This window comes from Rhinopithecus roxellana, chromosome 20 (assembly GCF_007565055.1).
Source record: "Rhinopithecus roxellana isolate Shanxi Qingling chromosome 20, ASM756505v1, whole genome shotgun sequence".
Lineage (NCBI taxonomy): Eukaryota > Metazoa > Chordata > Mammalia > Primates > Cercopithecidae > Rhinopithecus > Rhinopithecus roxellana.
Genome location: NC_044568.1, coordinates 77250560 through 77264130, shown reverse-complemented (window position 1 = coordinate 77264130; position 13571 = coordinate 77250560). Strand labels below are relative to the sequence as shown.

The 13571-nt window shown below is 42.1% G+C and overlaps 1 protein-coding gene across 2 annotated transcripts in view; it reads left to right on the top strand.

The window, feature by feature from the left end:
• The window catches only part of GRIN2A (glutamate ionotropic receptor NMDA type subunit 2A), a 423682-nt gene that overhangs the window by 351360 nt on the left and 58751 nt on the right, over window positions 1-13571 (top strand). For both annotated transcript variants that reach the window (XM_010370261.2, XM_010370264.1), the window contains 2 exons: window positions 3957-4186; window positions 11193-11353. In XM_010370261.2, the coding sequence (XP_010368563.1) occupies window positions 3957-4186; window positions 11193-11353 (391 nt within the window). The remainder of the gene's footprint in view (window positions 1-3956; window positions 4187-11192; window positions 11354-13571) is intronic.

The following is a 13571-nucleotide window of genomic DNA, read 5'->3' as shown; positions in this document are numbered from 1 at the left end:
TGCCAGAAAAGTATGGTTTATGTCCTTCGACTGAAGGATAAAACAGAATGAAATATTTTAATCTTGTTATCACCTGAAGTCGATAGTTGTTAGGTGGAAACCACTGATGTTCAATTTGTTGGGAAAGCAGATTTGAAGAAGCTTTTCTGGCAATTAATTTAAAAGATGCATGTCAAAAGAAATGCTAAAATTGTCATGGGTTTCAACTTCAGTCTATGCAAAGAAAATGACTTTATAAAATCTAGTTTAAGAGCATTCCTCAAACTACTGAATCAATTTACATTAGTTTGACAATAAATATAACTATGAAGTGATATCTTTCCTCCTAGAGTTATATTTTCCTCTCGGTGGTGCCAAGAGGAAATTAAGTGTGCTAAGACCAAGTGCATTGATCTTAGTGCACTGTAGTTGATAAAGGGACAATCAGTAGATAGGAAATAAAATTGGGAGGCGTTCGTTGGCTATAACTCATTAAAAGAATCCTACTCTAGCCAGGGTTTATGTCATACACATTATGCCATTTTGAGTGGGCTTTCCTCAGTGGGCACTACCTTCTAAGTGGGTGTTATCAGAAAAGTGTCAGGACCAAATATCTTTCCCAAAAAACGACTTGATATGGTAGAGGATGGAACTTGAAGTCTCATATCCCCCCAGAAGCAGAGCACTTTAATGTGATTGATACATATTCTTTTTACTTGGATGTTTTAATGTTGGAAACAGTCAACAGGGCGTGGGAATCTATTAGGAACCTGGTTTTATTGAAATCTTTCAACTTCTTCCTCACCATTGAAGAGTGGTGATTACCACATAAACCATCTTCAATCAACCAAATACTAAACAATGCTATAAATAATGTTGTTGTGTTTAATGGGAGAGTGCAGGCCTTCATTTAAAGGGTAACTTAATCACTAAGAAGATTTCCAACAGGGTGGAATCTGAGATGTTTCTGTGAGTGACTTTACTGTGATACAATAGTCCTTTACATTTGCATAATCAGGGCTTGTGCTGTTGTGAATTTACACATTTATCTGATGAATATTTATCAAATGGGTACTATGTGCCAGGAGGCACTATACTGCTGCCAGAGATAATGTGGTAAATCAAATAGAGATTTTCTTTCAGGGAGTTTAGAATTTAGTTGTGAAAATAACATGTAGACACACAAATTAATAATCACAGATTATAATAAATACCAAGAAGAAGAAGAAGAAAACATAGTAACATGATAGTGAAGGGGTGCAGACACTACGTTAGATAAGATGGTCAGTGGGAAAGGATGTTCATTGAACTAGGACCTGAAGGGTGACGTACGATTGTATCTGTGAAAAACAGTTACAATCATTTCATGTAAAAGGAACAGCAAGCAGAAAGGCTGAAATTAATCTTGAGGTGTTCAAGGAACAGAAAAAGGCCGAGGCTCATGCTTGTTATCTCAAGGCTTTTTGAGGCCAAGGCAGGAAGATTGCCTGAGGTCAGGAGTTTGAGACCAGCCTGGATAACATAGCAAGACCTCATTTCTACAGTCAATCCATCAATCAATCAATAAGTAAGCCAGGCATGATGATGTGTGCCTGTAGTCCCAGCTACTCAGAAGGCTGAAGTAGGAGAATTACTTGAGCTCAGAAGATTGAGGTTGCAGTGAGCTATGATCACACCACTGCACTCTAGCCTAGTCAGCAGAGCAAGACCCTGTCTCTCTTAAAAAATAAAATAAAAAGACATCAGTGAATGAGGGAGACAATAGTATAAGACGAAATCAGAGAGATAGGCAATTGACCATGGTAAGCATGTCAGACTTTCTTCAAAATACAATGGAGGAGGCCAGGCACAGTAGCTCATGCCTGGAATCCCAGCACTTTGGGAGGCTGAGGTCGGCAGATCACTTGAGGTAAGAAGTTCGAGACCAGCCTGGCCAATATGGCATAACCGCATCTCTACTAAAAATACAAAAATTAGCTGGGCGTGGTGGTATGCTCCTGTAGTCCCAGCTGCTCGGGAGGCTGACACAGGAGAATCCCTTGAACCCGGGAAGTGGAGGCTGCAGTGAGCCGAGATTGTGCCACTGCACTGCAGCCTGAGTGACAGAGCAAGTCTCCATCTCAAAAAAAAAAGAAAAAAAAAAAAGGTGGGGAGAGAGGTGACATACATGTACAGAGCAAAAAAGCCACTGGGGCTGCTCTATCCAGATTGTGGGGACGACAGTTGGAAGCAGGGACGGGGAGAACAGTTAAGAAAGTGTCACTTTTTCCAAGAGAAAGGATTGCAGTGACTTGGAACTGGTCAAGAACAATGAAAATACAGATAAGCAGGTAAATCTGAGTTGCACTTTGGAAGGTGAAAACGACCCACAGCCCATCCTGTGCAATACGTTCTCCTTTGACTGAAGCATGCCAGAAAGACTATTGTAAAGGACGGCATCAGTTGTGCAAACTCCTCAGCCCTTCCATTCTCTCCAGGCTCTGTTCCCAGCTCATCTGCTGTGGCAGCTCTCGGGAAATGACAGTTTCTTGTTTTTTTGTACAAAATGGTTTTCTGTTACATTTCACTGCACTTTATGGGAAAGTTATATGGCCCAGTAATAGTATTCATGAATCAAGAATTCCTAGAAGTCTTGGACCGATCTTTCTGAACTGCCTACATCTGATTCCCAAGTAGCTGTCATTTCTGATCAACGTGCATCCCTAAAAAAATTAAGCAGTTCATAAAGTTGACAGGATTAACTCTAAGTTTCCCCCAAGAATTTCCTGCCTCTTGAGAATAAGCCCAGAAGATCATAAAACTAGCCAAATAGAAAGAGGAGAGATTGAGAATATGAGAATTAACTACCTTCTCTTTAATGGGTTGTGTCGTGGATATTATAAGTACTGCTGTAGCCTGGGTTTGGCCTCCAACGTGCAGAGAGCTTGCTTTTCCTAGGCTTCCTGCCCAGCACTTTGTAACTTCCATTAATGTGAATTTGCTTCTGCCACTTTATTTATTGCCCACTCTGCTTGCATTGCCAGGTGACATCTGAGTAGATCATTTTTTCATACCTTCATTTACTTAAATGACACAAAAGTTAACCTCCTGTTAAAGGAAAATCTTCTTCCCTATGAAATGAGGGCATAAACTGATTTCTTTTCCTCGTGCAAAACAAAGACTTGAAAACCCTAATATGTGTGTTTTACAGCCTGCATATGTCCCATCTCCATGAATTTTGGCATGTTGTTCTGTCTCTTTAGTTAAGTCTGTTGCAAGGAACATTTAAGAATCTTAAAAGGGCTGCATAGCTATTGCGAGGATATACTGGAAAAAGTGCTGTGATATGACATCAGTGTTCGTTTTCGATGCCCCTGCAGTGAAATGTCTTCCATCTGTGAAGTGTTGGAAGAATTAAGATCTATTGTTCCAGTCCTTAATGTCTCCATTTGGAGAGGGTTTTAGTTTGGTTTAATTCTTATGTTGTGCACACTTTACATCTGAGTTTGAACAGGAGCAATTGCTAGGGACAATCGGATTAGAATACCAAACATCAGTCCTGCTAAATTGCATGGTTCCTATACGATAGCACATCCAATGAATTTGGAAGCAGTCCCCATGCACACATTTTTGTCAGGCTCTCTTTATGCTTATTAAGAAGGTTGGTTTCCTCACATGGCAATCAAATCCAAATTTAAAACGGGTCATAACACTACTTCTTATTCAAACCCCCATTTTGCATAAGCATTTTCGTTTCCTTTCTTTTTTTAAAGAAATGTGGCAAAAATCCAGTTGGATAGAAATGTGAGAAGAATGCTAATTTTTAAAGAAAAAATAAGTTATTGTGGTTCTAGGGCAATCACAGGACACAGCTATGATATAATTCCATCTTCCGGCAACCTTCAGTGTTGCTGGTGGCTGCTGCATGGTTCTCATACACATACAAATAGATGTTTTTTTTCAGAAAATGCTGAGAATGTCCTTTTTGTCATCTGCAGCACCCCATGGGCCTTCTTTTACAATTGGAAAAGCTATATGGCTTCTTTGGGGCCTGGTGTTCAATAACTCCGTGCCTGTGCAGAATCCTAAAGGGACCACCAGCAAGATCATGGTATCCGTATGGGCCTTCTTTGCTGTTATATTCCTGGCCAGCTACACAGCCAATCTGGCTGCTTTCATGATCCAGGAGGAATTTGTGGACCAAGTGACTGGCCTCAGTGACAAAAAGGTAAGGCCACCTTGCTTTCATCTCTATCTGAGGGTTGGTCTTAACTGCTCTCCTTTCAGGAGGAAGAGATCCGGGTGCCTCTCATTGAGATCCATCAACTCTAATACACAAAAACCAGAAGGTTTTTTTCCCTTTAACTCAAATTGGCATCTTTCTTATGGTTTTTGAAACACAACCTTAAGCTTAGCTTTCCTAGAGCTAAAAGATTCCAGATCGAATTTGGAAGCATGGCTTCCCCGAGTGGTCGTGTTTCCTATTTATATGATCTTTCTGATGATGCTCGTGAATGGCCTGTGACTCAAGTGCTTAGGTTGAAATTCATCCTTTCGAAAGTGTGATGTTGACGAAGGCCCATTTGCCTGGATGAGAAGAAATTGGGGTGAAGGAGCACTGTAGGCTGTGAGTACCTCATCTATGACATGAAAAAAAGTCATCTCTAAGCCCTACCCAGAGATAAAGTTGTCTGACAGCTCCTCTTTTCCATACAGCCAAATCAGTCTCAGCGTCAGCGCTTCTGACTCACCTGAAATGTCTTCAAGGCACACAAAAGGAGCAGAGAGGTTTTTTTTTTTTTTTATTTTTAATTTCCCACTGGTTCCTTCTACTCAGATATATCGCTAATCTTCCCTCATGGGGCTGTACTTCCCACAGCAGTAAGACAGGAGTAAAAACACCTGCTCTCTCATTCTCCACTGAAATGAAATGTAACAAGGGTTGCAGGGTTTGAGTAGCTATTCAGAAATGCACATTGAGGAAGAAAAGAGGTAAACTGGGTGCATCCTCCTATTGAGACTTTAGTTCAGGAAACATCCTGACTTGCTATTGAGACTTTAGTTCGGGAAACATCCTGACTTGCTAAGCTCAGCAAGTGTTGAGATTGCAGCACCGCAAAGATTTTCTGTTCCGTGTGTGGGGGGATAATTTGTCTCTCATTATAAAACCTCACTAACATATCTGGTTGACATAAGTCTACATATATCCTTTTGGCATTCATCAACAAACTGCTGAATAGAAAAATCAATCCATGGAAAGCTTTTACAGCTTATCCATGGTACACACTGTGATTGAAAGAATCTTGTCAAGAGAGCTGATGAGGGGTTGGGGTTAAAGATGGAATCATTTCCACAGCGGCATGAGAGTGGCTCGCCTCTCTCTGATGGTTTCTGATTGAGGCTTGAGTAAGGGTCGCTGTAGTGACCATGGCACACAAAGCCCTGTGTTATCTCACCTGCGCCCACATTGCCTTCCTCTTGCTCCATCCCTGTCACTAAGTTGATTTTCAGCTCAGTGTCCTTGTGCCTCTTATGCCCTCTGCCTAGAATGTTCTTCCCCAATCTTCTCATGGTTGGCTCCTGGAATTTCAGGCCTTAGGGAAGACATGACCTCCTCAGGGAAGTCTTTCCTGGCACTGTAATAAACTTGGCAGAATGAGCTCAGGTTCCCAAGAAACGTAAATTCTAGTAGGAAAAAATAAACAGTACACAAGTAAACATCAGGGAAGAAACAAATTTGGAAATTTGGGGCAGGAATAAGTATAATAAAGTAGATACAGCTGATGAGACTAAAATTGTCTGGGGGAAGAGAACCTCAGGAATGTAGTTTGACAGAGTTGTTTTGCACTTAGGAGGTGCTCAGGACATTCTTGTTGGGTGAATGAATACTTGCTGGGTGAATGGTATACTGGACACTGTGCATACCCCACCTGGATCTCCCGGGATCCCTTTTGCAGCCCTGTGTGTCCAGCCCTACCTTTCCATGCTTTGCTGACAAAGCCTCACTTCAGGGATCCTCAGCGGACCTTTGCCTTGGGGCACCGGAATGGTAAATGCCTGGCAATTTAAGTTCCCTCAGTCTTTGTGGTCACCTGTAACCAAAGACTAATCGGTGTGAGAATACAAAGGCCCAGCTGTTCCCTCACTTTGAAGCAGGAGAAACTTTAAGATACGAATCACACCCTCTGGAGCTCCCTGCAGAACTGGACTAAGATGGAGACTTGACCTTAAATCAGACCTTCGGTTTCTCCCTGTTCTCCAGTCTTTCCTAACTATCCTGCTCCCCTGCTGACTTCTCCTGGAACCCTTTACTAGTAAATCATGCTCACCCCCAAATCCTTCACTTGGGGTCAGCTACTGTAAGATCCCCGCTTAAAGCAGGTGGTATCTCAGAGGCAGCAGATAACGCACTGCGTTTAGAGTCAGAAAAGTTGCGTTTCCTCTCTGCCTGTTTCCTCTCTGCCACTCGCCAGCCATATAATGCTTTTAAAGCCATGTTGCCTCACGGTGCCTGCTTTGTCTGCTCTATACATTTGGGAGTCACAGTTGCAGTGAGGATGAAAGAAAGCCACATATGTAAATGTGCCTTGTAGCATATGAATCCCTCTGCAGACGCAAAGTGCTATTATGCAACTCCGTCGCCTTATGGGATCAAAAGTACAATTCCTAGAAGTGATTGGAGGTATAGTGGAAGCAGCGGGAAGCCATGTCCTGGAAGAGAGGATTTTTCAAGAAAGTGATTGGCAGCATATTTTGCTTTTTGTTGCTATTTTCAAAGGCAAGATGGGGAAAATCCTCTCTACATAGTTTTGGGTCTAAATAACATGACCACTTGTGGGAAAACTAATTAAAACCACTGATAATTTGACTGACCTTCACTGACTTGGAAACACCCGGTAACAGACACCATATCCTCAAGAGACACAGCTCAGTTTCCATGCTCAAAGCATTAGAGGCAAGTTGATAGCTCTTTTAATTAAATGTTTGATACAATGAGATAAACAGCAAAATTCCTGGAGTAAATAAGCTAAATGCTCCCAGAAGATTAATAGAAGATACACCAAGAAAGTCTGCAAAATAAAAAATCTATATTGAATCAATTTATTGTACACTGTGGTTGGTTTTTTGTTTTTTGTTTATCATGAATACCTGTGTAACAACTCAGGTTTACAATGCTTTTAAGCCATTAGTCCTTGCTGTGAAGAATCGTATTGGAGCCCATGGTGCGCTCAGATGAGCTGGGACTGAAATTATAAATAGGTGAATTCATGGGTAAGATGCTTCCCTAGGAATTATTAAGAGAAAATTACATTGTTGATAGGGATGCTTTCCAAAATGTTGGGAATCACTCTGATAGAGGAAATCCATCTCTGGGAGGCAGATTTATGTTGTGGAAAGAGCAACATCATGTTTGGGGTCAAATGGACCTGGGTTCAAATCCTGCCCTTGCCATATGATTGGCCTTCTGTATGTCAATATCCCCCTAGGCTTAATTTCCTGTAAAAGAGAAGACATTATCTCCTTTCTGGCAAGGTTGATAGGAGGATTAGAAATAATCCTCACACCATGCCTGGCACACGCTAGATGATCCTGTAATGTGTTATTTCCTTCTTCTACCCTCCTCCTTTCCACTCCCCCCTCTCATTCCTCCCCCTCTCCTTTCTCTTTGCCTCCCTTCTCCTCCTACTCCTTCCATCATCTTCATCATCGCCTGACTCGAACCATTCTTGGCTTCTGGGGCCTGAAATGTTATTGCACTGAGTTGGTCTTTTGTGACAACCAATGGAGGGAATTGAGGGAACTTCTCTCAGTGGATGAGCCCAGGAATGTGTTCTCAAGGAGCCGTGCTGTCTCTGGGCACTGTGCTGCTGCTGCTAAGTGGCCCCAGTCCGGGCAGCCAGGCCTCCTCCCAGCTCATCCTCTCTTTGCTCAAGGACACACCTGCTTGCTGCTCACATCAAGAAGCACGTGGGACTTCACCAACAGAAGACTGTACTAGAAATAGGGGCTCCAGTTGCCAGATGTCCCTTATTTACAGGCACAGAAGACAGATAGATATTTTTAATAAATGTGTAGCTTTTGGTTCATAAAAAAAAAAAAAGAAAAAATGTCTTGGTTAATTGCTGCATTTTTCTGGAAATTTTATCTCCAAGTGTTGCCTCTCTACCTCCTCCATCATCAAATGCTTGCCATGTTTTAGTCACTCGCATGACCTTCAGACATGCCTCCATATTGGATGGAAAAAAAATTAGAAAATAATCCTCTGTTCTCCAAACTGTAAGGAGCCTGGCTTCATTGTTTAGCTGAAATGATGCGTGGGTAACAACAGGTGATCTATCCCAAGCATTAGAGGATGCCAGGTGTTCTTTCAGGCACTTTAAGATTTGTTGCAAAAGCAATCTCCAATTTACAGATAGAGAAATTGTGGCTCAGGAGCTTGAATGGTTGCTCCAAATGGTGCAGTTTCTAAGCAGCAGATGAGAACCTGAACTTGTCGCCTCTAAGTCCAAAGCCAGGTGAAACCAATTAACCTACACAGCAAGGGAACCCTGCAGAGAAGCCAGGGGAGTTCCTCTTGACCTCGGATACTGTGATTACATTGTTCTGTGGTCTTGCTGACGATGAAGACCTCTGTCCTTCCTCTTCCTTTGCTAAAGCCCGTATTGGTTTCTTTCTGCTTGCACGTGGAACTCTCTGGGAGAAAGTCTTGCTAGGAATCATTCTCATAGGAAGCCCGGAGTGTGTCCTGGATGTTGACCCTGGGACTTAAGAGTTGAGCCATCCTTGCCCCCTCACTGTTTTTCATGCTGTAGGTCATGACTCTTTAGTGAGCCATGAAATTAGTCTAAGGATTGCAGACATTTTTTAAAAAATAGAACATAATGGATAACCTCAGAGTACATCACAGAAAGAATGAGTTCTGTGAAATTTTGTGCGTGTGTATGGAGTGGTGATGGGAAACGTATTGTGAGTCATGCTTTAAAAAGTTTGACAGTCTTTAGTCTAGTGGAAAAGATTTCTGGAGCTTGGTGTCAGGCTGAATTTTGTGTGGGTGATGGTACTATCCAGGCCAGAGAAGCGCGGAAACCATCACAGAGACTGAATATCTGTCTCTCTCACTGCGCAACCCAGAGGCAGGGAAGAAAGTGAATTTTTAAAGACCTATGCAGCTCCTCTGCAACAGATGGGGAGTGAAGTGTAAGGCATTTAGTCAAATAGGCCATCTCCGGATGTCTCTGGAGATTGGGAACGGCTGCTACAATGAGATTTATGAACAGCATTATTCCCTCTCTCCTCCCAAGCAGGCGGCTGCCATGAGGATGAGCCTAGACTTGGCCTTTTAAACTTTTGGTGATGAGTTAAGGCACTGTTTGGCAGAGTGACTGCAAAAAGCATTTTCCTGTTCACCTACACACACATGCACACATGGACGCACATACTCCCAGGACAAGGCACGCCCTGGCAGGAGGATCTCATTTGTCCAATGAATGGCCACTTCTCCCAAATCCAGTTATGACTGCTCATTAGGTAGTGGCATGCCTAATTTAGGGAAAACGATTTTCAACTGAAAATTTTAATTAACGGTGAAATGAGGTGTGAGTCTGGAAAAAAGAATAATGTTTCTAGCTGGTCTGACTGTTGGGTAAATCTGGATGCTTACCCTGGCAGTTCTTGGTTCCATGGAAGAGACACTGGTCTGGAAGTTAGAGAGACTGTCTGCTGCATTGTGGTCCTGGTTCTGACACTGATTTTCTGGGTGTTCTTCCCCTCCTGGGGTCTTTAAATCTTTATGTCTAGATGAGGAGAGAGTCGCTAGCAATGGTCTCTGAGGAACGATAGAGTTAAGACCTCCGCCTGCGGTCAGACGCATCCAGGTTTGAATTCTGGGCCACTGCTTGGTAGTTACATAATTTTAAATCAGTCACACAACCTCTCTGAGCCTCAGTTTTCTCATCTGCAAGAAGGGGCCTCTAAGATTAACCACCTGGCATGGTTTTGTAAGGATTAAATGACCTGATGTTTGTAAAGTTCTTGGCATAGTGCTGGACCCGACGAGGTTCCCAAAAACTGTTAGTCATTGTTGTTATTACTTTCTAGTTCCAGAATTCAATATTTCATAGAAAAGTGAGGTTCAGGTTCCTTTTTCACTCATAATGACAATAACAAAAGGTAATCATAAATTTATTTTTGAATGCTTCCTGTGGTCCAGACGCTATTCCAGTTACTTGACAAACGTATGTTGAGATCTTCCTGGTGGCCCCCCATTCTACAGATGGAAAATAAATGGAGGCAGCATGAAGTGAATGTGTTATCTAGGGTTCTGCAGCTTGTGTGTGATAGAATCTGATTTTCCAACCAGCCAGTTCGAGCTCCCCCTTATAACCACAGCCCGGTGCCATCTCTAGTGTTTAGCTGTATTTCTGGAACTCAGATCCAGTTTTCTTGACTTCGACTCTGATTGAGTCACCTGAAACATTGAAGTGGTAGACAGACAGAATCATCCAGTCCATCGGGGAAGACTGGTGATGCATGGACTGCAGGCCTTTCTGGGGGGCTTGAGAGCTGAGTGCTGGGCATCCCTGAAAGCTAAAGATCAACAGGGACTCTGGCTCAACAAGTATTCATGGAACCTGCCATGCACTGGCAATTATGCCTGCGGAATATTAAGCACTAGATAAATTGTGCCTGCAGGAGTGAATGAATGACTGAGTAAGTGGAGAATGAATGAGTGGTAATATATAGTCATTTTCTGGGTGAGGTGAAGGTAATTATAAATGGAGTTTAGAGAAGGGAGTGATTGGTGGAGATCACAGAAAATTTCATCATGAAGCGGATAAATGGGCTGGACTAAGGTATTACCTTAAGTTCAGCTCATTCAGCATTTCTAAGCACTGACTGTGTGCCTAACACTGTGCTAGTCTCTATAATGGCACTGAAAAGTTCAACTCAACAAGTATCTATGGAGCACCCAGCCAGGCCCTGTGCTAGGACCTGAGCAATAGTACAGAAGAAAACAGATGCTGGGTCCACCCTCCTGGAGCTCACAGACCGACTGAAGATGTGATTAAGTAGAAAGAAAGACCAAAAAGTAACATTTTATTGTCATCCTGCCCTAATGCATGTGTTTAACTCCTAACACCAGACGAAATGATCACTGATTTCTTATTTGTTCTCTCCTCCCTCTCCTCCCTTCTTTTCTTGCTCTCTCTCTTCCTTTCTCGTTCCCTCTCCAGTTTCAGAGACCTCATGACTATTCCCCACCTTTTCGATTTGGGACAGTGCCTAATGGAAGCACGGAGAGAAACATTCGGAATAACTATCCCTACATGCATCAGTACATGACCAAATTTAACCAGAAGGGAGTAGAGGATGCCTTGGTCAGCCTGAAAACGGGGTAAGGATGGCAGTTTCCTTTTCTCCACAGGTCTGCGGGTGATAAACCTTAGAGAAACTGACTCTTGGCATGCCTCAGTTCTTATCTGCTCCCATTGTTGTATTTCTGGAGAGTGACTGTGGTCCAGATGGGCCCCAGTTGAGGGCTGTTTTTGTTAATCTAATGAGCATCCCAGGTTTCCTTCTGAGTTGGGTTAAGAAAAAGCAAATCCAGGATGCTTTGAAATGCACAGAAACAGAGGGGTTTCTTAGACTGATAAAGAAGTTTGTCCAACTCCATAGGATATTTTAACCAAATAGAAAGATCCAAGAAGGCTGAGAGTTTAAAGTAGTGAAAACAAAGATTTTTATCTGATTTTAGGTAGGAGGTTTTCTGGGAGTGGTGAGCAGTAGCTTGCTAGTAGGAGCTTTATGAAAAAACTAACTGTATAATATTGATGAAAGAGAAAGCAAAGATGGGAGAAAAGCAATGAGAACTCAAATCATTCAAGTTACAGCTAGCATTCCTGTGTGTCTGCTGGCATTGTGGAGTGTAACACAGACTCCATAGCTGAAGCTGTAAAGAAAAGATAGCACAGGGGTTAGGAGTTTAGACTTCAGAGAGAGAGTTTCTCATGCTTCATAGCCTCATACCTAAGATGGGAATAATAATAGGACCTAAGAGAGAAAATCTGATGGAAAGCATTTTGGATGGGAAATAGACAGTACCTAAATGTGAGTGTTGTTATTTATTGTAAAGATTAAATTCTATTCCGTGGACTCTTCCGAAAAGTCGGGAATGCATGAAATCCATTTTAGAAAGGATTAAATTCAATAAAAATGATTTTATTTTCAATAACAGAGTTGTTTAATGAGGGGATTTTGATTATCCAGAAAATTAGCTCATATGGGGCATTTCAGTTGTCACAGATTCCTGCATGGAAACGTGACTGCAGGTGTATTCTCCTTGCAGCTTAATAAATAACCTCCTCTCCGGCTATTCTGCAAGCCCATTGTGAAGGCCTTGCTGCTGGCTTTGTGTCTGGTAGGGGGAGACAGAGGCCCCTCTGAAGCATCAAAGCCCGGATTTCTGCATAGAAATCCTGGTCATTTTGGCTGTGAGCATTCTGCGCTTTCAGTCTGTGCCTTTGGAATCTCTTTGGCATCTCAGCAGGGGCTGGGAGAGCATTTATTTAGAAGCCGAGTCTATGATTTCTGAAAAACTCATTCCCCCAGTGCTCATTCTGGCTTGGAATGATTTCTTTAAACTTTTGAAGTATAACAAAAATGCAGAAAATTCACAAATATTAAATATGCTGCATTATGGCTTTGTAGAAACCGATCATCCAGGTCATCAATCCCTGGAACCCCACCCCACACCCTCTTTCAGTCAATATCTTCCACCCGCCTCCTGCACTTCTAAAGCTGTAGATTCTTGGTGCCTGCTATTTTAACATAGAAATAAAGCCACACTCTTTTCTTTTTTGTCTTCTTTGGCTCAACATTGTGTTTGCAAGATTGTTGCATGTAATTTCAGTGCTTTCATTCTCATTGTTGGAACACACCACACATGGATGTCTCTCTCCTAATCTTGTTGGACATTTGGGTAATGTCCTGTTTTGGGGCTACTATGAATAACACTTCTTTCATTAATGAGTGAGTGAATTTCTCTTGGTATACACCAAAGACTGCAGCTGCTGAGCCATAGAATATTTGTGTCTTCCACTTTCATAGATACCAGAAAAGATCCATTGTTGATGACTTTACAGTTTAGCCATGGGGTTGGGATTTTTGTTTGTTTCCATCGAGGTCTTTTAATCAACATATACTGTCGTTTTGGACAGACCATGAGCGCAAATGCAGATGATAATGGTTGGAGACAATGGTTGATGCCTAGCTGACTTTCTCTCCCTCCATCTATTAATCAGAGTACAAAATGGGTTGTTTTCTTTCTTTTTCAATCTTTTTAAAAATATAATAGCGAAAAAAAAAAAGAGAAAAATGGAAACCATTCGTGACCATAAATTGTACAAATTGTTTTCTGGAAGCCATATAATAATTGTAACATCCATCTTAGAAAACTTGGGCAGATGGCAGATTCACTCTATACTCAATCTCCTATGTGGGGGATGCTTTGCATTGTTACTTTAAACTCAGAAACTAGAGCTGAAGGAGTACAAGTATTTTTTTTTTTTTTTTTTGGAGCTGGAGTTTCACTCTTGTTGCTCATGCTGGAGTGC